General features: G+C 39.2%; 1 protein-coding gene across 1 annotated transcript in view; it reads left to right on the forward strand.

The window, feature by feature from the left end:
* MDM1 (Mdm1 nuclear protein homolog (mouse)) overlaps window positions 1–15,507 on the forward strand; it is a gene marked incomplete at its 5' end in the record, with an annotated part of 24,617 nt that extends 9,110 nt beyond the window's left edge. Inside the window, 9 exons of the mRNA XM_010013748.1 lie at window positions 145–244; window positions 5,531–5,569; window positions 5,936–6,111; window positions 8,372–8,650; window positions 10,423–10,571; window positions 10,695–10,825; window positions 11,838–12,096; window positions 13,125–13,193; window positions 15,401–15,507. Of these exons, the coding sequence (XP_010012050.1) occupies window positions 145–244; window positions 5,531–5,569; window positions 5,936–6,111; window positions 8,372–8,650; window positions 10,423–10,571; window positions 10,695–10,825; window positions 11,838–12,096; window positions 13,125–13,193; window positions 15,401–15,507 (1,309 nt within the window). The remainder of the gene's footprint in view (window positions 1–144; window positions 245–5,530; window positions 5,570–5,935; window positions 6,112–8,371; window positions 8,651–10,422; window positions 10,572–10,694; window positions 10,826–11,837; window positions 12,097–13,124; window positions 13,194–15,400) is intronic.
* Between the last annotated feature and the right edge of the window lie 2,602 nt (window positions 15,508–18,109).

Below are 18,109 nucleotides of genomic sequence, written 5' to 3' on the forward strand. Positions count from 1 at the left end.
AGTATGGATGAGTTGTGGTTTTTCACATCTTAGCCCTGGCATTTAAGTGCAAGTATACTTCAAAAGTGCTCTTAAAGAGTATTCTGGGTGTCAAGCTTTACTTTTTCTGCCTTTTTCTTCCTCTTCTCATTCTTGATTTCTTAGGAAGATGAGCACTGAATATAGGTCAAAATTTCTGTCTCCAGCTCAGTATTTCTACAAAGATGGAGCTTGGTCTCGTATTAGGAGTAAAGTTCCCAACCAGGTGAGTATTTTTAAAAATCTGAAGCCAGAGTATGATTTGTATTTTGATTTTTAGATGCGAAAGACTTTGAATTGTGGTGTTTTTAAGATACAGTTTTGAGATTATAATACTTCCAAAGGTGAGTATACAAAGGCAATTAGGTTGTGACAAATCAGTATAATATATAGTAAGAAAAAGAAGAGATGCTCTGACTTAAAGAATATACAAATGTGACATCCAAAGTGAAGGAGGAGTTTTGTTTTCCTTACAGTCAGAATGATTCAGAACAGAGTGTCTTGGAGCAGATAACCTCAGTGTTGATGTTGAACCAGGTTTTAACAAGCAGAATTTTTCAAATTGTAGAATTGGATGGTAAGAGATTCCAAGGGAATAAAAGGAAAATGCCAACTTGCGTATCAGCCTAGGTCAGCTTGATAGTCAGGCTTAGTTTGTTAGCTTGCCGTGCTGAATCCATTCAAAGCAGTCAGCTGAATTCAGTCCTACACAACATCAGATTGAGAATTTCTCTTGCAAATTTCAGCCAGTGTAAGTATTTTCTTGTAGATTGTTCTGTAACTGTGATTGGTGTTATGTAAGAACTCCCTTGACAGAACTCTGAAAATGCAGATCGGCTTCAGTACCATAGGATTTCTTAGCAGTGTTATTGCACATGATTTCCTAAAAAATCAGTACTGTTACCAGCATACTAAGAAACTGCTAGAGCTAGGTCTGCCGCTGTCAGTTTTCACTGAATTGACTTAGGCTTCACCCAGCTGATAGAGGGAGCCTTTGTAAGATGCCTGCTAAACATGTTGCAACTACCTGAAAACATGAGTTTCCTTGTCAGCTGGGAGAAGCTGTTGTGTAAGGTAGAACTGGAGCAGTTGGCTCTAGGGTGTTGGGCTTTGAGGTTGAAATTAGCATCCTCTGACAATTGCAGGAGTAATGTGGTAGCATTCAGTTCTGTGTTTCTCAACGGACTTAATCTAGCAAGTAATTTTCTTTTTAGGCAAATGTATATATTTAATATATACAAAATACTCAGTGTGAAAGGGTACTAAGACTATAGAGTAGTATGTGATGATTCATAATCAGATTTTGTGTATGCATGCATGAGGTAATCCATTCTGTGAAAACAGCCTCAAGACAATACTAGAGGACTAAAAACAAGTGATTTTTTTTCTACATGTATTGGTATATGGATTGAATTTACTGTAACTAAGGCTGTAGAATATTCTGAACTATTGCATGCAGCCCGACAAAGTGGTATGCAGGATATTTCTGTAGAAGATTATGTCATTTCTCTGGTATGTAAGACTTTAATTTGGAGACTGGATGCTGTATCAGTAACATTCAAAACAGGAGCAGTGGTCAGCTTCAAGAGCAACTGACTGGTAAGCAAGTAAAGGGAAAGGGACGCAGTGCTTTGGAGCAAATTGAGGCACAGCCAGCTGGGAGGAGTCACTGCAGTATAGTCAAGGGAAAGAATGAGGAATCTGCAAGTGGACAATGGATGTTCTGCTTTACCAGGCAGGATCTTCTATGGGTCATGTTTCAGAGATTTGCAGCATTTCAGAGATTTTCAGCAGTTCCAAAGACTTACGGAGCATTTAATTCGAGTGTATGGGAAAACAATAAATTACCACACTTCAGATAAGTGTTTAGGATGTGTCTTGCCATGGAGATTTTCTTGCTGAGAAGGGAATTGCAGGAAACCAGAAACAAGTCACTTGGCAGTAGGCATGAAGAATTAAAAAATATTAAGACTTTTAGGGCCTTCTAAATGAAGAAGTTGTGCTGGGTAGCTGGAAGAGCCAAATTCATCTTAAAACTATAGTAATATTTTATTGATGGCAAAGGTGCTTAAATTACAGACACATTTTTGATTACATACACATTTTTATGTATGTGTGCCTACATTAGATCCTAATATGAGCTCATATAAAAGAGACATTTTATAACTGGACTTACCAGAATTTCTCCTATCTGTTAGACTTAAAATCCCATTTCTGTGAGCGTATGTCATGGTTTAACCCCAGTAAGCAGTGACTCCACATGGCCACTCGCTTACTCCCGTGTCAAGATGGGGGGGAGAATTGGAAGGATAAAAGTGAGAAAACTCCTTGGTTGAGGTAAGACAGTTTAATAGGTAAAGCAAAAGCTTTTTGTGCAAGCAAAGTAAAACAGGGAATTCATTCACCACTTCCCATGGGCAGGCAGGTGTTTGGCCATCTCCAGGAGAGCCGGGCTCCATCACACCTAACGGTTACTTGGGAAGATGAACACTGTCACTCCAAACGCCCCCTGCTTCTTCCCCCAGCTTTATATGCTCACATGCCTATGGTGTGGAATGTCCCTTGGGTCAGTCTGGGTCAGCTGTCCCAGCTGTGTCCCCTCCCAGCTTTTTGTGGACCTGCAGCCTGCTTGCTGATTGAGTAGGGTGAGAAGTAGAAAAGGCCTTGGCTCTGTATGGGCACTGATCAGTAATAGGGAAAACATCCCTGCGTTACCAGCACTGTTTTCAGCCCAAGTCTGAAACATAGCACCGTAGGAGCTACTATAAAGAAATTTCACTATCTCAGCCAAAACCAGGACAGCTTACCAAACTAGTTTTTCTAGTAGACAAAGAATAATATTTAGCTTGTGTAAATGTGTTTCTGTGGGGGATTTTTTTTTCTACATAGTTTTTTGAATTTGCTGTTATCTTCTTAATATTTCATATGTATCCCTGATGATTATAATTCTTAATAAGAAACTTTTTGTGGGAGTAGTGAAAGCAAGGAGCAAGATTCAAGCTTGGAATTTTCTGGTCTTCAGGAGAGGTTGGAGAAAACCAGGGTTACTTCTTAAAACCTCTAATACAAGAATAAAAAATCCTGATAGACCCAATTCTTGACTGGAGGTTTTTTTTTGTTTGTTTGTTTGTTTGTAGCATCCATTAATATTTTTGTTCTAAGAATACAAGATGGCATCCAGTATGGCTAAAATAGCAGGACTGAATGAAATACTTCATTCACAGTTGAGACATAAGAAAGAATCCAGCCAGTTAAGAAATATGTTAACAGCAGATTAATGAAAGTCTGCATGCATAACTTGAAAAAAAGTGTCAAGTGCATCAGTTCTGTTATAAAGCAACAAAAGTACTTTGGCTGCCCAACAATCCTTTTGATTTCTGCATGATTCCATACTGGTTCCCATACTAGTGCACTGACACGAAATGTTCCTCAAAGCTGTATTTAACCTCTACATCTGGTGGGTTCTTGACACTCACCCCTGCCAAAGGTGCCTAAAAAACAACTCTCGCTTAATGTGATTATTAGGTGATAAGCTCTGACTGATCCAGTCTGGTTGCTCTTTTAGTTGGGACCACACATGGGTAATTTCTGGGTCCAAAGCAAACTTTGTGAAGTTCTGATCCCAAACAGGCAAATCATAGAATGGTTTGGATTGGAAGGGACTTTAAAGATTATTTAGTTCCAACCCCCTGCCATGGGCAGGGACACCTTCCACTAGACCAGGTTGCTCAAAGCCCCGTCCAACCTGGCCTTGAACACTGCCAGGGATGGGGCAGCCACAGCTTCTCGGGGCAACCTGTGCCAGTGTCTCACCTCCCTCACAGTGAAGAATTTCTAATATCTCACCTAAATCTTCTCTCTGTCACTTTAAAGCCATTCTCCCTTGTCCTATCCCTACATGATCTCGTAAAAAGTCCCTCTCTGGATTCCTCTGTAAGTACTGAAAGGCTGCTAGAAGGTAGCTGGAGCCTTGTCTTCTCCATGTTGAACAACCTCAGCTCTCTCAGCCTGTCTTCAAAGGAGAGGTGCACCAGCCCTCTGATCCTTTTCATGGCCCTCCTCTGGACTTGCTCCAGCAGGTCTATAGTAATATCGATTATTACCATACCATAATAGAGTCCTGGTATGACCTTAGCCATAGTGATTCCTCCTAGACTGCTACTCTACAATATATTATTAAGGGTTTCTTTCCAGTAGTTGAATGAAGAAATTTCTTTGAATTATGCTTCTGAAAAATTAATGTGGGCAATTCATAATCACAGTAGGGCTCTCTGGGGCCTATGTCTTTCTGAGATAATGCTGCCCCTGAGTCACTGAAGGAGATGGTTGTCCTTTGTGCTTCTTCACAATTCACTGGAGAGATACTGTTCTTCCCCTCCCTGCAGTGTCCTCTTGCTCTGGATTTATATTCCTTGTGTTGTGGCTATCATAATTAATTTTTCATTCTTCTACTTCAAGTGAATAATCCAGTAAATCACTTGCACCTCAAAGTTTAAACTTGCCTCTTAAAATGACAAGCGTATGTTTTTAATGGGCTGTTCTTTGGAAGCTTAGCCGGTTGAATTATGGGATGTTAGCTGGTGTGGGCTAAGTGGATTTCTTATTGCTGCATCCAGTTTCTTTTAGTGGGTTTAGCAGAATTTGGCCCACTAACTGTTCCTTGCAGGAAGAACAATGTGAAGTCTATCATGAAAGAAGAATAAATAAGAAAAGCTATAGAAATGTGCTAGAGGAAGTGTTAGTATTACTTTCCTGCTCTTTGACAAAACACTTATTTCCTGTGAACCCATTTCTTAGTGAGCCAGAATTCACACAATAACACAAAGTTATTTTTAATAGTTTAAACATAAAAGTTTTGCTGTTGCTGTTGCTCTTTCTTCCTGCACTTTAATTGTGTTTGGGTGAAGGACAGAAGACAGTGTGAGTGTTTAAGTAGTTTTAGCCATAAAATGATTGTGTATAATTAGCAGTATAATGTCTGAAGAGAGGGCTTCGCTTTTATTTTTTTTAAGACTAAACCTGGCACCTGAACAGTTTTGTGTCTCATTCTTACAGTTACTGATAGTCTAGAAGGAGAAATTTTGATACTATGTCTTAGATACAATCACACCAAGAATTCTCATGTGATCATCAGCTCCGTCCTGAGATAAGGTTAATGTAGCTAGAGACAGTTGCAGTATTCACAGCAGAGAAACTTGGTATTAAACATGCACATAGATCTGTTGACTTGAAACAATTATAAATTAATGGTGAATGTATTTTTGTGTGTTAATGCTTAGAAATCTAGATTAATTTCCTCCAGGTTGGCAAAAACTGGTGAAACATCAGTGCTGATGTACTTGTTTTACAGCTTTTTACCGAATCTCAGGGAGGCAGCATAGAGCTATGTTGACAGGTTTTTAGTACTTAATTTCTTCCTTAGATTGAAGTAAAGTTACAAGAGTGGTACCAACAATACAGTGTTGAGAGAAAAATAAGAAAGTTTAAAATTATTCTGTATTCTTCTCCTTAGGCTTCTCAAAACACACTAAATTCCATGTGGTATATGGAGGTTGGTTGCATCTATGTTACTATTTCAGTGTTTGGAGCACTGTGTCTGAGTGCTGATGGGAAAAATAGAATCCAGCACAAAACTTATTTATAGTGGCTGCATAAGTTTTTGTGCTCTTTGAATGAATAATTGACAATTTTGCTTTGGCTACATGGCTCAGACATGCTTACTAAACACACCCTTTTGTTGTGCTTGCTTTCTTTTTGTTGCATTTACTGCGGCATGCGACGTTTGTGATGTGGGTGGCCCTGTATTATGAGTAATTTGCTTTTCTCCTGTAGCTGCTATTAGCTAATGCAAATACTTTATAATAGTCTGTTGGTGAACTTTAAACAAGCATACAATTTATGAAACCTTGCTGTGTAGGTGAAAGAACTTCGAGAAAGAGCAAAGGCTTACAGGCAACGAGTAGAGGGAACTCACTTCTCCCGAGACCATCTCAATCAGATCCTGTCTGATAATAACAGTCTTTGGGATGTGTCCTCAAATTCCAGTTCAGAAGAAGGCATCAGCAACAACATCAGAGCACTAGATCTTGCCGGGTAAGGTTGTTATTCCTGCCTATTATAGTGCAGCTTTGAAATGGAGCAAAACGATGAATATTGGCTTAGCATAGCTGAGAGATCTTGGATGTTTGACTGTAGTCAAGATGTGATAGGGCAGGGTGCACAATAATCTCATCTAGGCTCCCTTTCCCCAGAGGTTGGACCAGATGGTATTAAGAGGACCCTTCCAACCTGTCTGTTCTACGATTCTGTGATATGGAAATTTTCTAGTACAGATGCGGGCATTTACCTTTTCATAGATACATCAATTGATACGTGTTCAAATTGAAAATGAGGTACAGTCCAGTCTTCTGAAAGAAGAGGAGGTTGCTCTCTTATAATTCTCCACAAATGCATATTTAGTGTGTCAACCTTAGTCTGTCTCATCAAGTCTGGAGGAATTTTGCACTGACTCATGCTGAAGTAATACTATTGTTTCCACTGGAATGGTATGAAATATGTTTTGCCTATTGAGATGTTAACAGTGTTCTTGTCAGGATTGAGTAATCTTATGGTTGAGTCTTAGATGCTGTTTAGTTCCAAGATGAAGATTTAGGAACTGGAATGGTGTACATCCATTTTCTTCTTCCTTTGAAGGCTATCAGAATTGGCAGATTCTGCTAGGAAAATTCAGAATTGGTATTTTAGTATGTCGTGGTTTAAGCCCAGCCGGCAACTTGGAACCACGCAGCCGCTCGCTCACTCCCCCCCTTTTCCTTCCTCCCCCCGCTCCCGAAGGGATGGGGAGGAGAATCGAAGGAATGTAACTCCCACGGGTTGAGATAACAGCTCTCCAGTAACTAAGGTATAATACAAACCACTACTGCTACCAATAATAATGATAAGAGGAATAACAAGGGAAAAGGACACAACCGCTCACCACCCGCCGACCGATACCTAGCCAGACCCGAGCAGCGATCTGGGCCTTCCGGGTAACTCCCCCCAGTTTATATACTGGGCATGACGTGCTGTGGTATGGAATAGCCCTTTGGCCAGTTTGGGTCAGGTGTCCTGTCTCTGCTTCCTCCCGGCTTCCCCTCCTCTCTGGCAAAGCATGAGACTGAGAAAGTCCTTGGTCAGAGTAAACATTACTGAGCAACAACTAAAAACATCGGTGTTATCAGCATTGTTCCCAGGCTGAAAGTCAAAAACACAGCACGGCACCAGCTACTAAGAAGGAGAAAAAATGACTGCTGTAGCTGAACCCAGGACGTAGTAAAATGTACAGACTGTATTGCTGAAGGAAGGAGGAAAAGAAAAAGTAATTTTTGTCTTATTTGAGATCTGCTATTTAAAACAGTGCCTTGGATGCCTGTGTCTGTAGTCCACTTACACTGCTGTACGTGCAGTACTTGTCTTCTGTATGTGTGCGAGATCTACCCATTTGCATGACTGTAGCCCTAATAAGGGTTGGGGGATGACACGTAAAAAACGTATTTATTACACTGTGTGTGATACTAAGTATGGTGTAATTTTTTTGGTTTATGGGTTTGGTTTTTTGCCTGTGAAATGCAGATCCTCTTACTGATGTGGTAGGACAAGGGGTAATGGCTTTAAACTTAAACAGGGGAAGTTTAGATTAGATATAAGGAAGAAGTTCTTCACAGTGAGGGTGGTGAGGCACTGGAATAGGTTGCCCAAGGAAGTTGTGAAGGCTCCAACCCTGGCAGTGTTCAAGGCCAGATTGGACAGAGCCTTGGGCGACATAGTTTAGTGTGTGGTGTCCCTGCTGATGGCAGGGGGGTTGGAACTAGATGATCTTAAGGTCCTTTCCAACCCTAATTATTCTATGATTCTATGTAATTTCTGTGCACTGGGCTAATTTGCACTGATTTCTGTGTGCAGTTGAGAATTTAACACTTTCGAAAGTTGTGCCTAGAGAGGAGTTTTCTAAACTGTTTGCCTTTCAAAATTGTGCTATTAGACAGTCCCTTTATACTGATTTTTTTTTTTTTGAGCACTTCTGATAATCTAACTTGATGTTTAAATTGGAAATAGAGCCCTAATTTTCCATTATAATTTTTGAAATGGTAATCCAGAAAGAATTTTCATAGAATCTAGTTTAAAGATGGATGGTGCTTAAACATCAGTTAAAACTTCAGTGGAAATTTAACCATTCATCATGTCAACTCTACTACTTTTTAGTATCTGAGATGTAGTTTTGGCAGAAGGGCTAAACTGGATAAATGTGTTCTACATAGACATGTGTATATCATGCAAATCAGTGGTATGAAACACCATGTTCTTTGTTACCTAGAGTTTCTGAAAAAGAGACTGCTCCAAGCCCACAAATGCTGCAGCACCCTGACTCCAGGGAACAGCCATACCAGGACAGCACAGAGAAGAAAGATCTGTCAGATGCTTTAACTGTTCCAGTCAAAAGGCGTTTAGTTTGGGGTGAGGAAGAAGGTACTGAAGAAAGGGAGAATCAGCAATCAACAGAAGAGGGAGAAAAACAAGATGAACAAGCAGCAGTTGTGGCTCAGCAGTTAGAAGAAAACAATAAGGATGCCAATGAAGACAAGAAAATTGAAGGGTAACAATGAACATTTTTCTGATGTATATATAGAATCTTTTCCTCTAACATCTCATAAATTTGTAGGTTAACTAATTCTGGGTTTTAAATCAGATTTACTTAAGACACCATAAGTTGGTGTGACACTACTTTTGTTTTTAACAGTATGCTAAGGAATGAGAAAGTTCAAGGCATTGAGCTGGTTGATGAAAATGAATCGATCATTAAGAATAGTGGATTTTTAACATGCAGGACAGAAGTTTGTAGAAGTGAACAATTCTAATGTTTTGGGTTTTTTTTTCCAAAACTTACGAAAACGATGGGCCTCTCAGAGCAGACTGTTCATGACACAGCAGCCAAGTGTACTGAAAATTAAAGCTCACAAGTTTCTTTGGATAAACCGTGTAGGATTAATAGGACTGAAAGGATAGAAAACATGCTAATCTTGTACTTAAGCATCTGTTTTCCTTAAAAAAAAAAAAAAAAAAAAAAAGAACATGGTCAAAGATAAATGACTTGGTAGAAAAAAATAAGTAGTATCCAGTAATAACCAGTGATTATGTTAACGAACACAGGTGGGAAAAAGGTGGAGGGCTGTTTAGAAATAATGAGAAATCAATTCAGTATGTGCATAGTACAGTGCATAGTACTGTGTTTGGCAGTTGAAAGATCCAGATTATATCCAGTTACAGGAGTCTGTGGCTTTTTACTGTGCAAGTTTTGCATACTTTTTTTTTTCTTTTTGCTAGAACAGTATTTTAGTTTGATAGATATTTAAATCTGAATAGCTTTGGCCTTTGTTATCACACCACCTAAGCATCTTGTATTGCTCATTGGGTTTTATCTTTGGCATTGAAAATAAGAAATCGTAATTGTCTCCTTTAGGGATAATATCCTGTGTGCAAAACCCAGACGAAGAATGGTTGAGGTGCTTGAGTCAATTAGAAATTAAATGCAGGTTTTCAAAACCATAATCCTGTAAACCTTCTGAAGTTTCTGTCTAATTCTAGAGATTATCTAATTCATGGATGTGTCTCTGTTTGACATTGAAGGTTTTCTGTCATCCGGTAATCTGACGGTTTGTGTGCTGAGATATGCTCTGGACTTGGCCATGCAGAGCAGCTTAACATCTGCATGTTATCTAAGGCTGCTTGAGAGCTAGAAATGAGGCATTCTTTGCGTAGGTGTCCTCAGAGTGTGTCTAGTGTGCAATAGGCTCAGGTTCCTTGCACAGTGTGGGTATGCCACCACCTGCTTTTGAAATGTGTCTGGAGGAAGAAGACAGAAGTGGTAGTGCTGATTTATTTAATAACCTGGGGACTAGAGTGGTTGCATAAATGTGGGATACTTGGTTTCAGTTCTACCACATTAACTGAGAAGAGTCAAACCCACATTCCCCTCTTTGAGGTGGCAACCAGGTTCAAAGCTTTCCTGGGTAAGTGCTCTTTCCAGCCGTCCTGTTGGGTCCCTGCTACTGTGTAGCAAGACATTCAAGGTTTGTTGTGAAAGAGAGAGTCTGTATTTGCAGCGTGAGACTATTTATGTATGTTATCCAGTGACATAAAAAAAGAATGACAGAAACTAAGACATGGGGGCTGGAATCCAGGGCTTCCCATTGCAAGCAGATGTTCTAGCTACAGGCTGTTGGTGTTCTATGGCCCCAACTGTCTTGCCCTAGGCTTCAGTGTAGGAATGTGTTAGAAACAAAAACCTTGAGTGCAAGAGTCTTGAGTCCTTAGCTAATCCTTTAATCATTTATTTCTCCTTTTTTTTTTTCTTTTTTTTCCTTCCAGTGAGAATGCCTTAGTATTGAATTCTTCTGCAGCTGTGTCAGATTCATCTTCTGTATCCTCAAGGACAGGAGGCAGGCTTCCAACCCCGAAGCTGAGAGCACTTGGTGGAGCTCAGAGGACTCATCATGATCTCACTACCCCAGCTGTTGGTAAAAAGACTTTTAAATGCAAAGTAGTATTTCAAGAATTAAAGGGAAAAAAAAAAGTCATGTATGAATTAATTTATTAGGTTATTTAAGCTAATAAAGCATTTTTCATTTTCTCTACAATAGGAGGTGCGGTTCTAGTGTCTCCTCCTAAATTCAAGTCTTCATCTTCACAGCAGAGAACACGAGGTTTAGGAACAGACCCTTCTTCAGCTAAGCAAGGTGCAAGAGAAGCTTCAAAAATAAGGTCCTTCCGGGTGAGCTAGAAAAGAGACTTACAATTATGCATTTTTAGAATGTGCTTTTTAATTAATGGTGAATAATTTATTTAATATTTTTTTTTCTTGAGTTGTCACCTACCATTCTAAAATTCACAGCATCTGTGACTAAAACAGGCTGATGTCTGAATCAAGAATTTATTGGGTGGCATCAAGCAAAGGGGTTGAGGCTATTGGAGTGAGATTGGATGAGCTCCATTTTGGCTTTTTCTGCTAAATGCACAGGATCTGTTAAAAAAACCCCAAACAAAACAAAAAATCCCTCAAAACAGTACAAAAACACACACAGAAAAAAACCCCAACCCCAAAACAAAACAAACCCCAAACACCCCCCCGCCCAATTAAATTTACTGACATAGGGCACAGTCTAGATTCCTCAACTTGAAAGAAATTCAAGGAGAGGTTAGGTGCCTATGTACAAGGTGTGCTATAATAGTTCCATTCTTGCCTTCCTTTGCTTCTGCACATCTTTGACTTTGCAGCTTGCATAGTTAACAAAAGAAAAATAGAAACATTTAGGAGTGAACTGTCTGCCTCTCAAAATTATGTTGGTTTTGTGGTTTTTTTTTTTGGTCAAGTTGTTCTTAGTCTGTGTCCTACAAAGTCGATGAGCATTTCACTGCATACATCCCTGGAGTAAGTTCTGCAATAGAAGCAGACACAGTTGCGTGAGGAGTTAGTTATGTTGATTTAAAATCTAAGAATACAGTTTTTTGCTGTGAAGCAAATAAGCTTTTGGCCTGACCTGACTAGATTACTTTCAAACCATGTTACTAGGAATAGGTTTTCTTTGAGCTGTCTCACAAGCTTGAAATACTTACTCTTCCAGTACCCTCATGAGAAGTGTAATGTAACAGTGTAAAGCCAACATTTTCTGTATGTGAGGATCTGTGCTGGAAGGCTGTATATGAGATGCTGGCTTTTTGTGTGTGGTTTTGTTTTTGGGTTTGTTTTTTTTTTTTCTTATTATTTTCTTTCTATTGTGTTTTAGCCTGATGTGGAAGTGGAAGCTGTGCCATTCCTTACCTCTCCACCTGCTGGGCTGGGAACTTTGGATCCTCTGCCACTTAGACAGGATCAGTGGCCTCCTAACAGGGTTTCTGACCAGCAAGCTCCTTTTGCTTCAGCCCATCAAGAGTGTTCCTCTACACCTCGTGTGCAGAAGTCAGCCAAAAGCTGCTCTATGCCTTGCTGGAGTCCCTCTCGTCGTATTCGAGGGACTCTCAAGGATCCAGAATTCCAGCATAATGGTGGGTTTGGGGTATTAACTGGCTGTGTTAGAGTTCTGCATGATGGGAATGGCTTCAGTGCAGCGTTCAGGCCAAGAGACTGCTGAGCTTGCTGCCTTACACTCTACAAAGAATGTGTTGTTTTGTAAACAAAAGCTTTTCTACTACATGTTTAGTCTTGCTGGGAAAATGCATACAACTTTCCACCTTAGTTTCGGATTCCACTAATATAATTGTATTCTAGTGGTCTGTTTTCTAATTTTGCCTTATTATTTTCAGTAAGTACTTACTCATTATGAGAATAACTTGTTTAGCATGAACAGTTGTAGTTTTTAGTTTTCAGGCTACAACTACATGCAGTGATGCTTTTCCAGCTGCAATTATCAACAGCAGTGTGTTACTGGATACCTTTATGGTATAGTATTATTTTGCAGGAGTTGTGGATATCTGAGAGATAAGATCCTTAAATATTTCTGCAGGATATGGAAACAAAAAAGCCATCTACAGATGATTTATTGGGTATTGAGAAAAGCCATTTCTTGGCTGAGGAGGAATCTGGCGCAATTCAAAGATTTTAAACAATGTTTAGGGCCACTGGGGACATGACAAAGAAAAGAATCCTTCACCCCTTAGTCAAAATAAAGTTTATGTGCTTGACTCCATTCCAGAAAGACTTTCTAGAGCTGCTTAAGGTCCCACGCTTCTTGATCCTTACATTGTAAGGATAAGCTAAATCCAGAGACTTTCCTCAGAAGGAGGTTAGAATTGGTACTGTGTTCTAGCTCTGCACCTCGAGTTCACTAAGTGCAATTCACTAAGTAGCTTGTATCATTCACCAAAGATAGGTGTCTTGAGAAGAATACAGTGGAATAAGTTTATTTGATTTACCTCAGTTTAAAGAAGTCTGGTGAAGTTTTTTGTATGTTTTCTATTTGTAAGACTCATGTTTTGGAAATAGTGTAACGTTTTTAATCATTATAAAATGAAATATTATCCTTCGTGTGTTTTGAAAGGATTAAAAATTGTTCCTTTGATATTTTTTGTCTTAGGGAATGTTGGCAATCCAAAAATGAGATCATTCCAGTTACCCCTTCAGGAAAGAAACTATAATGATGAAGGTATTTCTTGTCCCAAAGTCCTATTGTATATCATGTTTCTTAATTTTAACTTTTGCACTAATATGAACAGTTTCTGAATGCAGTAATTCATATTGGTTTATGTGTTTGCATGAATAACTACGGCACTGTATTATATTTCATCAAAATAATTTGAAAATGTTCATCGTAATAATCTGAAGCATGAATATGAAGGTATAAATGCAACTGAAAATTAAATAGATGATTGTGGCTCAATATGGTTACTGTAGCTTGCTCAGTTCTCTACCTAAACTCGTTTCTTCCATACACACTTTTAAGCCTTTGTGTTAATAGCAACAGAGACAAACTGCAAAATAACCAAAGCCCAAGTTGTAGCTGCAGTAGCTTTGGGTGCAACTTAAAAGGTACCACAAATTTTAAGATAAAGATTTTGCTTGTAAGACTTCAGCACCAGATAGGCAGCATAAAATGATTCCTCTGACTTGAATTTTCACAGCTGTTCCTCTGCTCAGTCTATTAGGGGTACTTATGGCATCTTGTTAGTCTGATTGCTGTTTTGGCCTTTTTTTTCTCTTTACTGTAAAGTTAATCTGTGGGAGCAGCCAGAGCACAGCCCACTGGTGCATCTTGGCCTTTTTGTGGGCAGACACAAATAAACTGTTTCAGTAGTGTGAGTCAACTGAAGGCACTGTAGCCTCTTTAGCTTGAGCTACTGCTACTTAGCATGGTGTATGAGGTTGAGATTGGTGTGGTGCTGTGGTAGTCGCAATCACCTGTGTTTGGTTTAGATTAGAGTATGGGCAGAGCAAGTTCCTATCTGATTGCAGTTTATTTATAAGTACACCCCAAGGCAACCAAAAGCTTTTTTCTGTAGCCCTTATGCTTGTTTGCTCCTTGGTTTTAACCAAGGTTCAGGCTGATTCTCTATTTTACTCATTGCAGTTGGCTGGAAAATATGTGGGTTGTGCAGATGGCTCAGCCAAGCATCTGTGTATCTACATAAACCATACAAAATCCTATAGTACTCTGCAGCTTCCCACAAGCTTGCTGCACACAGACTAAATGCTGTAACTGCTGTTTCTTTTTCTTTATTTTTTATCTTTGAGCTGAGCTCAAATGATGATGTATGAGCTTTCAGAAACAGGTGAAGTGTGCCAGCTCACAGATATTTCATATGTCCATATTTGTTCATGTACATACAAACCTGGGAGTTATTCCAATGACATGTCTGTCTGCAGAAGTGCAGTTAGCAGTTTTATCATACACGGGAATATAGCTGTTATGCACAGTGTGTGAGCCTGTTATGGGCTGCTTGGATCACTGTATTTCAAGGTTTTACAAAGGCTGCTGCAAAGTTAATTGAAACACTGACAAAAGTACAGGTCCTGTTTGGGTTGAGTTGTGGAAATTTGTTTTTTTGGTAGGGAGGGGAGGGCTGGAAAGTAGTGGTACAGTTCTTTTTAACCTGTTGCTGGAGAATGGGTGTAATTAAGGTCATTGTTCATAAAGAGCATTTCTGCAGGTAGCATCATGTAGTACTTTATGAGAGAAGCAGCATCCAGGCTTCTTAATTTTAAGAGTTCTGCTGGATAAAAGTAGACCCTGTATTCAAAAGGAAGACCTTTCAAAAGTACAGTTTTAAAGCATGCTTCTTGTTGTCTTTGTGTTAAACTTCCTGTTTTCTTCATAAGGCACATTTCTTTTAACAGCTTGTGGTGCACTAGCTGGGTTTGGCACAGAAGAGCTACTTTGGCAACATAGGTTATGGTATTTTAGTCATGTGTTATTCTAAGGTTGCCTGCTTTGCTTGAAGAAGTGTGTTGCTTTCATGAAAGTGTTATTATCAGAGTCTAGTCTATACAAACTTCAGTGGCAGAGGAACAATTTCTGAGATCTTCTGATGCAGGCAAGTAAATGCAAAGATGACTTGGAGAATCTGGCAATTCCCAGGTGACCATAGGGATCTCATTCTGGAGTTTGTCAAGAGCTGGGCATGTAGCTCTGTTAAACTTACCTAGCATCCTAACAGTTTTCTAGTGAGATTCTTCTCCAGCATGTCAGTTACTAAGTAATAAAATTGAAGTGTATTGTGGTACTGTTTTAGCACCCATTGTGAAAGCGGGCATAAAAATATTTGCACTTTTGAAGTCTGCCATGAATGTCAACTGTGTTTTAATAGGTATATTTAATCTTCCTATTTACTTTTCCCCTTGTTGCTTTCTTCACAGATGACAGGTTGTCTCAGATCTCTGCTCGCTCGGCAGCATCTAGCTCGCTTGCATCTCAGATACTGGAACGAGCCCAGAAGAGAAAAGATTTCTGGGGCAAGACATAATCTCTCCCACCTGTTGTATAGAAACTGTTCTGTAAAATGATTTATTTTTTTATAGTTTGTAGTGTACATTTTTTTTAAATTGTGATTGTAGATATCATGCAGCATCCTTTCACTTAGCACTAATATGGCCCAATTTTTATGACTTGGCATCCCAATTTAAAACTTCAATATTTAAACCAGTGTTGAAAATAGAGGTCCTTTATATCTAAGAAATCATCTTCACTATGTCACAGCAGCCATGTGGTTTGGTTTTGGTTTTCCTTTTTTTTTTTTTTTTTAATTTTTTTACAGTGATACCTCTTGAAACCAAGATAATTACTTTTTTATGCAACCTCTGTGTAGCTTGCCAAGTTCTTCTGCTGCAGTCAAGCAGTATGGCCTGGGGACAGTATTTAGGGGCAGCACCATCATTCACTAAACACCTCAATTACTTGATTTGATGAGCTATCTTAGAGGCAACTGTAGTATATTTATTTATGTTACTGTATGAATTGTCAGTACAACACAGTGCTGTAACAAGATGTTACTTTTGCTGCTTACTGCTTTTAACCTGCTACCAAAAAAATTCTTTTTTCTTAATGAAGCTAACATGGAACATACAGGAGTTTGAGAAAATGACACAAAGCATTAGGGTTTGTTCACTGTCCACAGGTTTTTTGGCCAGGATGACTGTCAGAGTTCAGTTTGTCAGAGGTACTTATGTGAACATTTGACTTCTTTGTGGAAAAGATCCTTGTTTAGTGCTGATTCAAACTTCCCTAGAAAAAGCAACCTCAGCCACGTTAAGCAGTGGCCTTCCACAGCCCCACTTCAAACACAGGTATTTAGAAGTAGTTGATCTCTTAAAGTAAATTCAGAAGAATGTTTTTTCCTGACTTTGATGTTTTAATTACCTCTCCTCCTCCTAGTTGCCTATTTCTGGGAGACTGACATACTGTTGTGATTGTCACAGTGAAAAGTGTGATTTATGCTGACAGCTTGTGCTATCTTTCCGAGAGATGCAAGCAAGTTAGCTTGAAGTAGAGGAAATAGGTGGCTAGCAGGCAGTTTGGTTCTTCTTGTGTGGCTTCAAGTGTTAATATTATTTCATTTGAAAATTTTATACAAGAACAACTTGAATTTTGTACACATTTACTTAAATTTTGATTTTGTACGCAATTATGTATGCATATTACTGAAAATAAAAATCGTTGGTTGATTTGTTTCTATTCAAGTTATGCCGGATAAATTCATGGAACATGTGTTATCACTTCTGTGTTTAGTTCTCTGTTTTACCTGTTCAGCTGGAATATCAGTGGACTTTTGAAAGACAAGAAGCTACCTAATTTCTGATTTTAAGAAAGTTACTAAACCTAGATATGTTGATACTTGGAATTACGACTGGCTACAGATACTTGTCTTAGGTGTTATAACAGCATATATACCAATTTTGCTTACAGTATTGCAGCATGAGTCTGGTGCTGAGTTTGTTAGATGTGTGTTGTATGATATGTGCATACTGATTTCTGCCAGGGAGACAATAGATGTGGTAAAGGAGGAACACATTTTTGTTGCATGGGTGTACAAACTTCATTTAGAGATGAAAATGGGAGCCCCTGGTGTCTTATGTATCATTGTGACATTATTTCCCATCTGAACGAATTTTATCTTTTGCCTGAAATTTATGATTGAATTTACTTTTGGATGAAAGTATTTAAGGCAAATGTAGACAAAATACCAATTACCAGTAGTAATGCTACCATTACCAAACTACCATTACCACTAGTAATGCTAGTGTAAAGCTTCTGAAGGGTGTTCTTCTGTAGCCTTCAAGGCAGATGTAAAATGCTTTATGCCTGCCTTCTGCTATTGTTGTTACCTAGTTCAAGAGGGGTTTTTGTTTTGTTTTTCTGAATGTTTCAGACCAATCTTCAAACATGTTTCCTGTTGTGTTTTCCAGCAAGCTGAACATGGAAAAAGTTCAAAGGTGCACCCTTTATTAATAATTACAAGTGTGTACTGTACAGTGAATGTCTATTGTTTTCTGTCAAGGAAATCTTAGAAGCCTTAAAGTGGAGAGATGAAGTAGATAAATAAGGAGGAAGGCAATTGCCAATAGGGGATACATCTATGGAATAAACAGCTTTGGGAGCTTGTCCACTTATGGTCAAGTTTTACATGGTCCCAGTCTGTAAGCTGAATTGAATGTCTTCAGCTGCTGTTCCCAAGTTGGGTATGCCTGCTGGGTGAATCTTGCTGCTGGAGTTTCACAGCTCTCAACCACCTTTACAAGTAAATAATCTGGTTCTTCCTCACTGACCACTGCCAGTTGGGGAAAGGACTGCCTTTACTCAGTTTTCGTGCCAATAAAGCACTGCCCAGCAAGGCCACAAAGAGCAGACTTGGTTCCAGTCACTTCTTAAAATCTTCCCATCTTGCTAGGTAATAAGGTTGTTGCCTGTCAGTGGAAATGAGAAGTGAGTTCTTAGTATCTACTGAATCTTGATAAAAATGGTTGGTGTCCTAGGGGTTGGAACAACCTATTTCTGTGTCTGTGGTCATTCTGGCATCCTCCTCTCTGGCCAAATCACTTAGGGTGGAATGACTTCAGCAGGCGGGACGA

The sequence above is a fragment of the Nestor notabilis genome, unplaced genomic scaffold, assembly GCF_000696875.1.
Source record: "Nestor notabilis isolate BGI_N333 unplaced genomic scaffold, ASM69687v1 scaffold7404, whole genome shotgun sequence".
NCBI lineage: Eukaryota > Metazoa > Chordata > Aves > Psittaciformes > Psittacidae > Nestor > Nestor notabilis.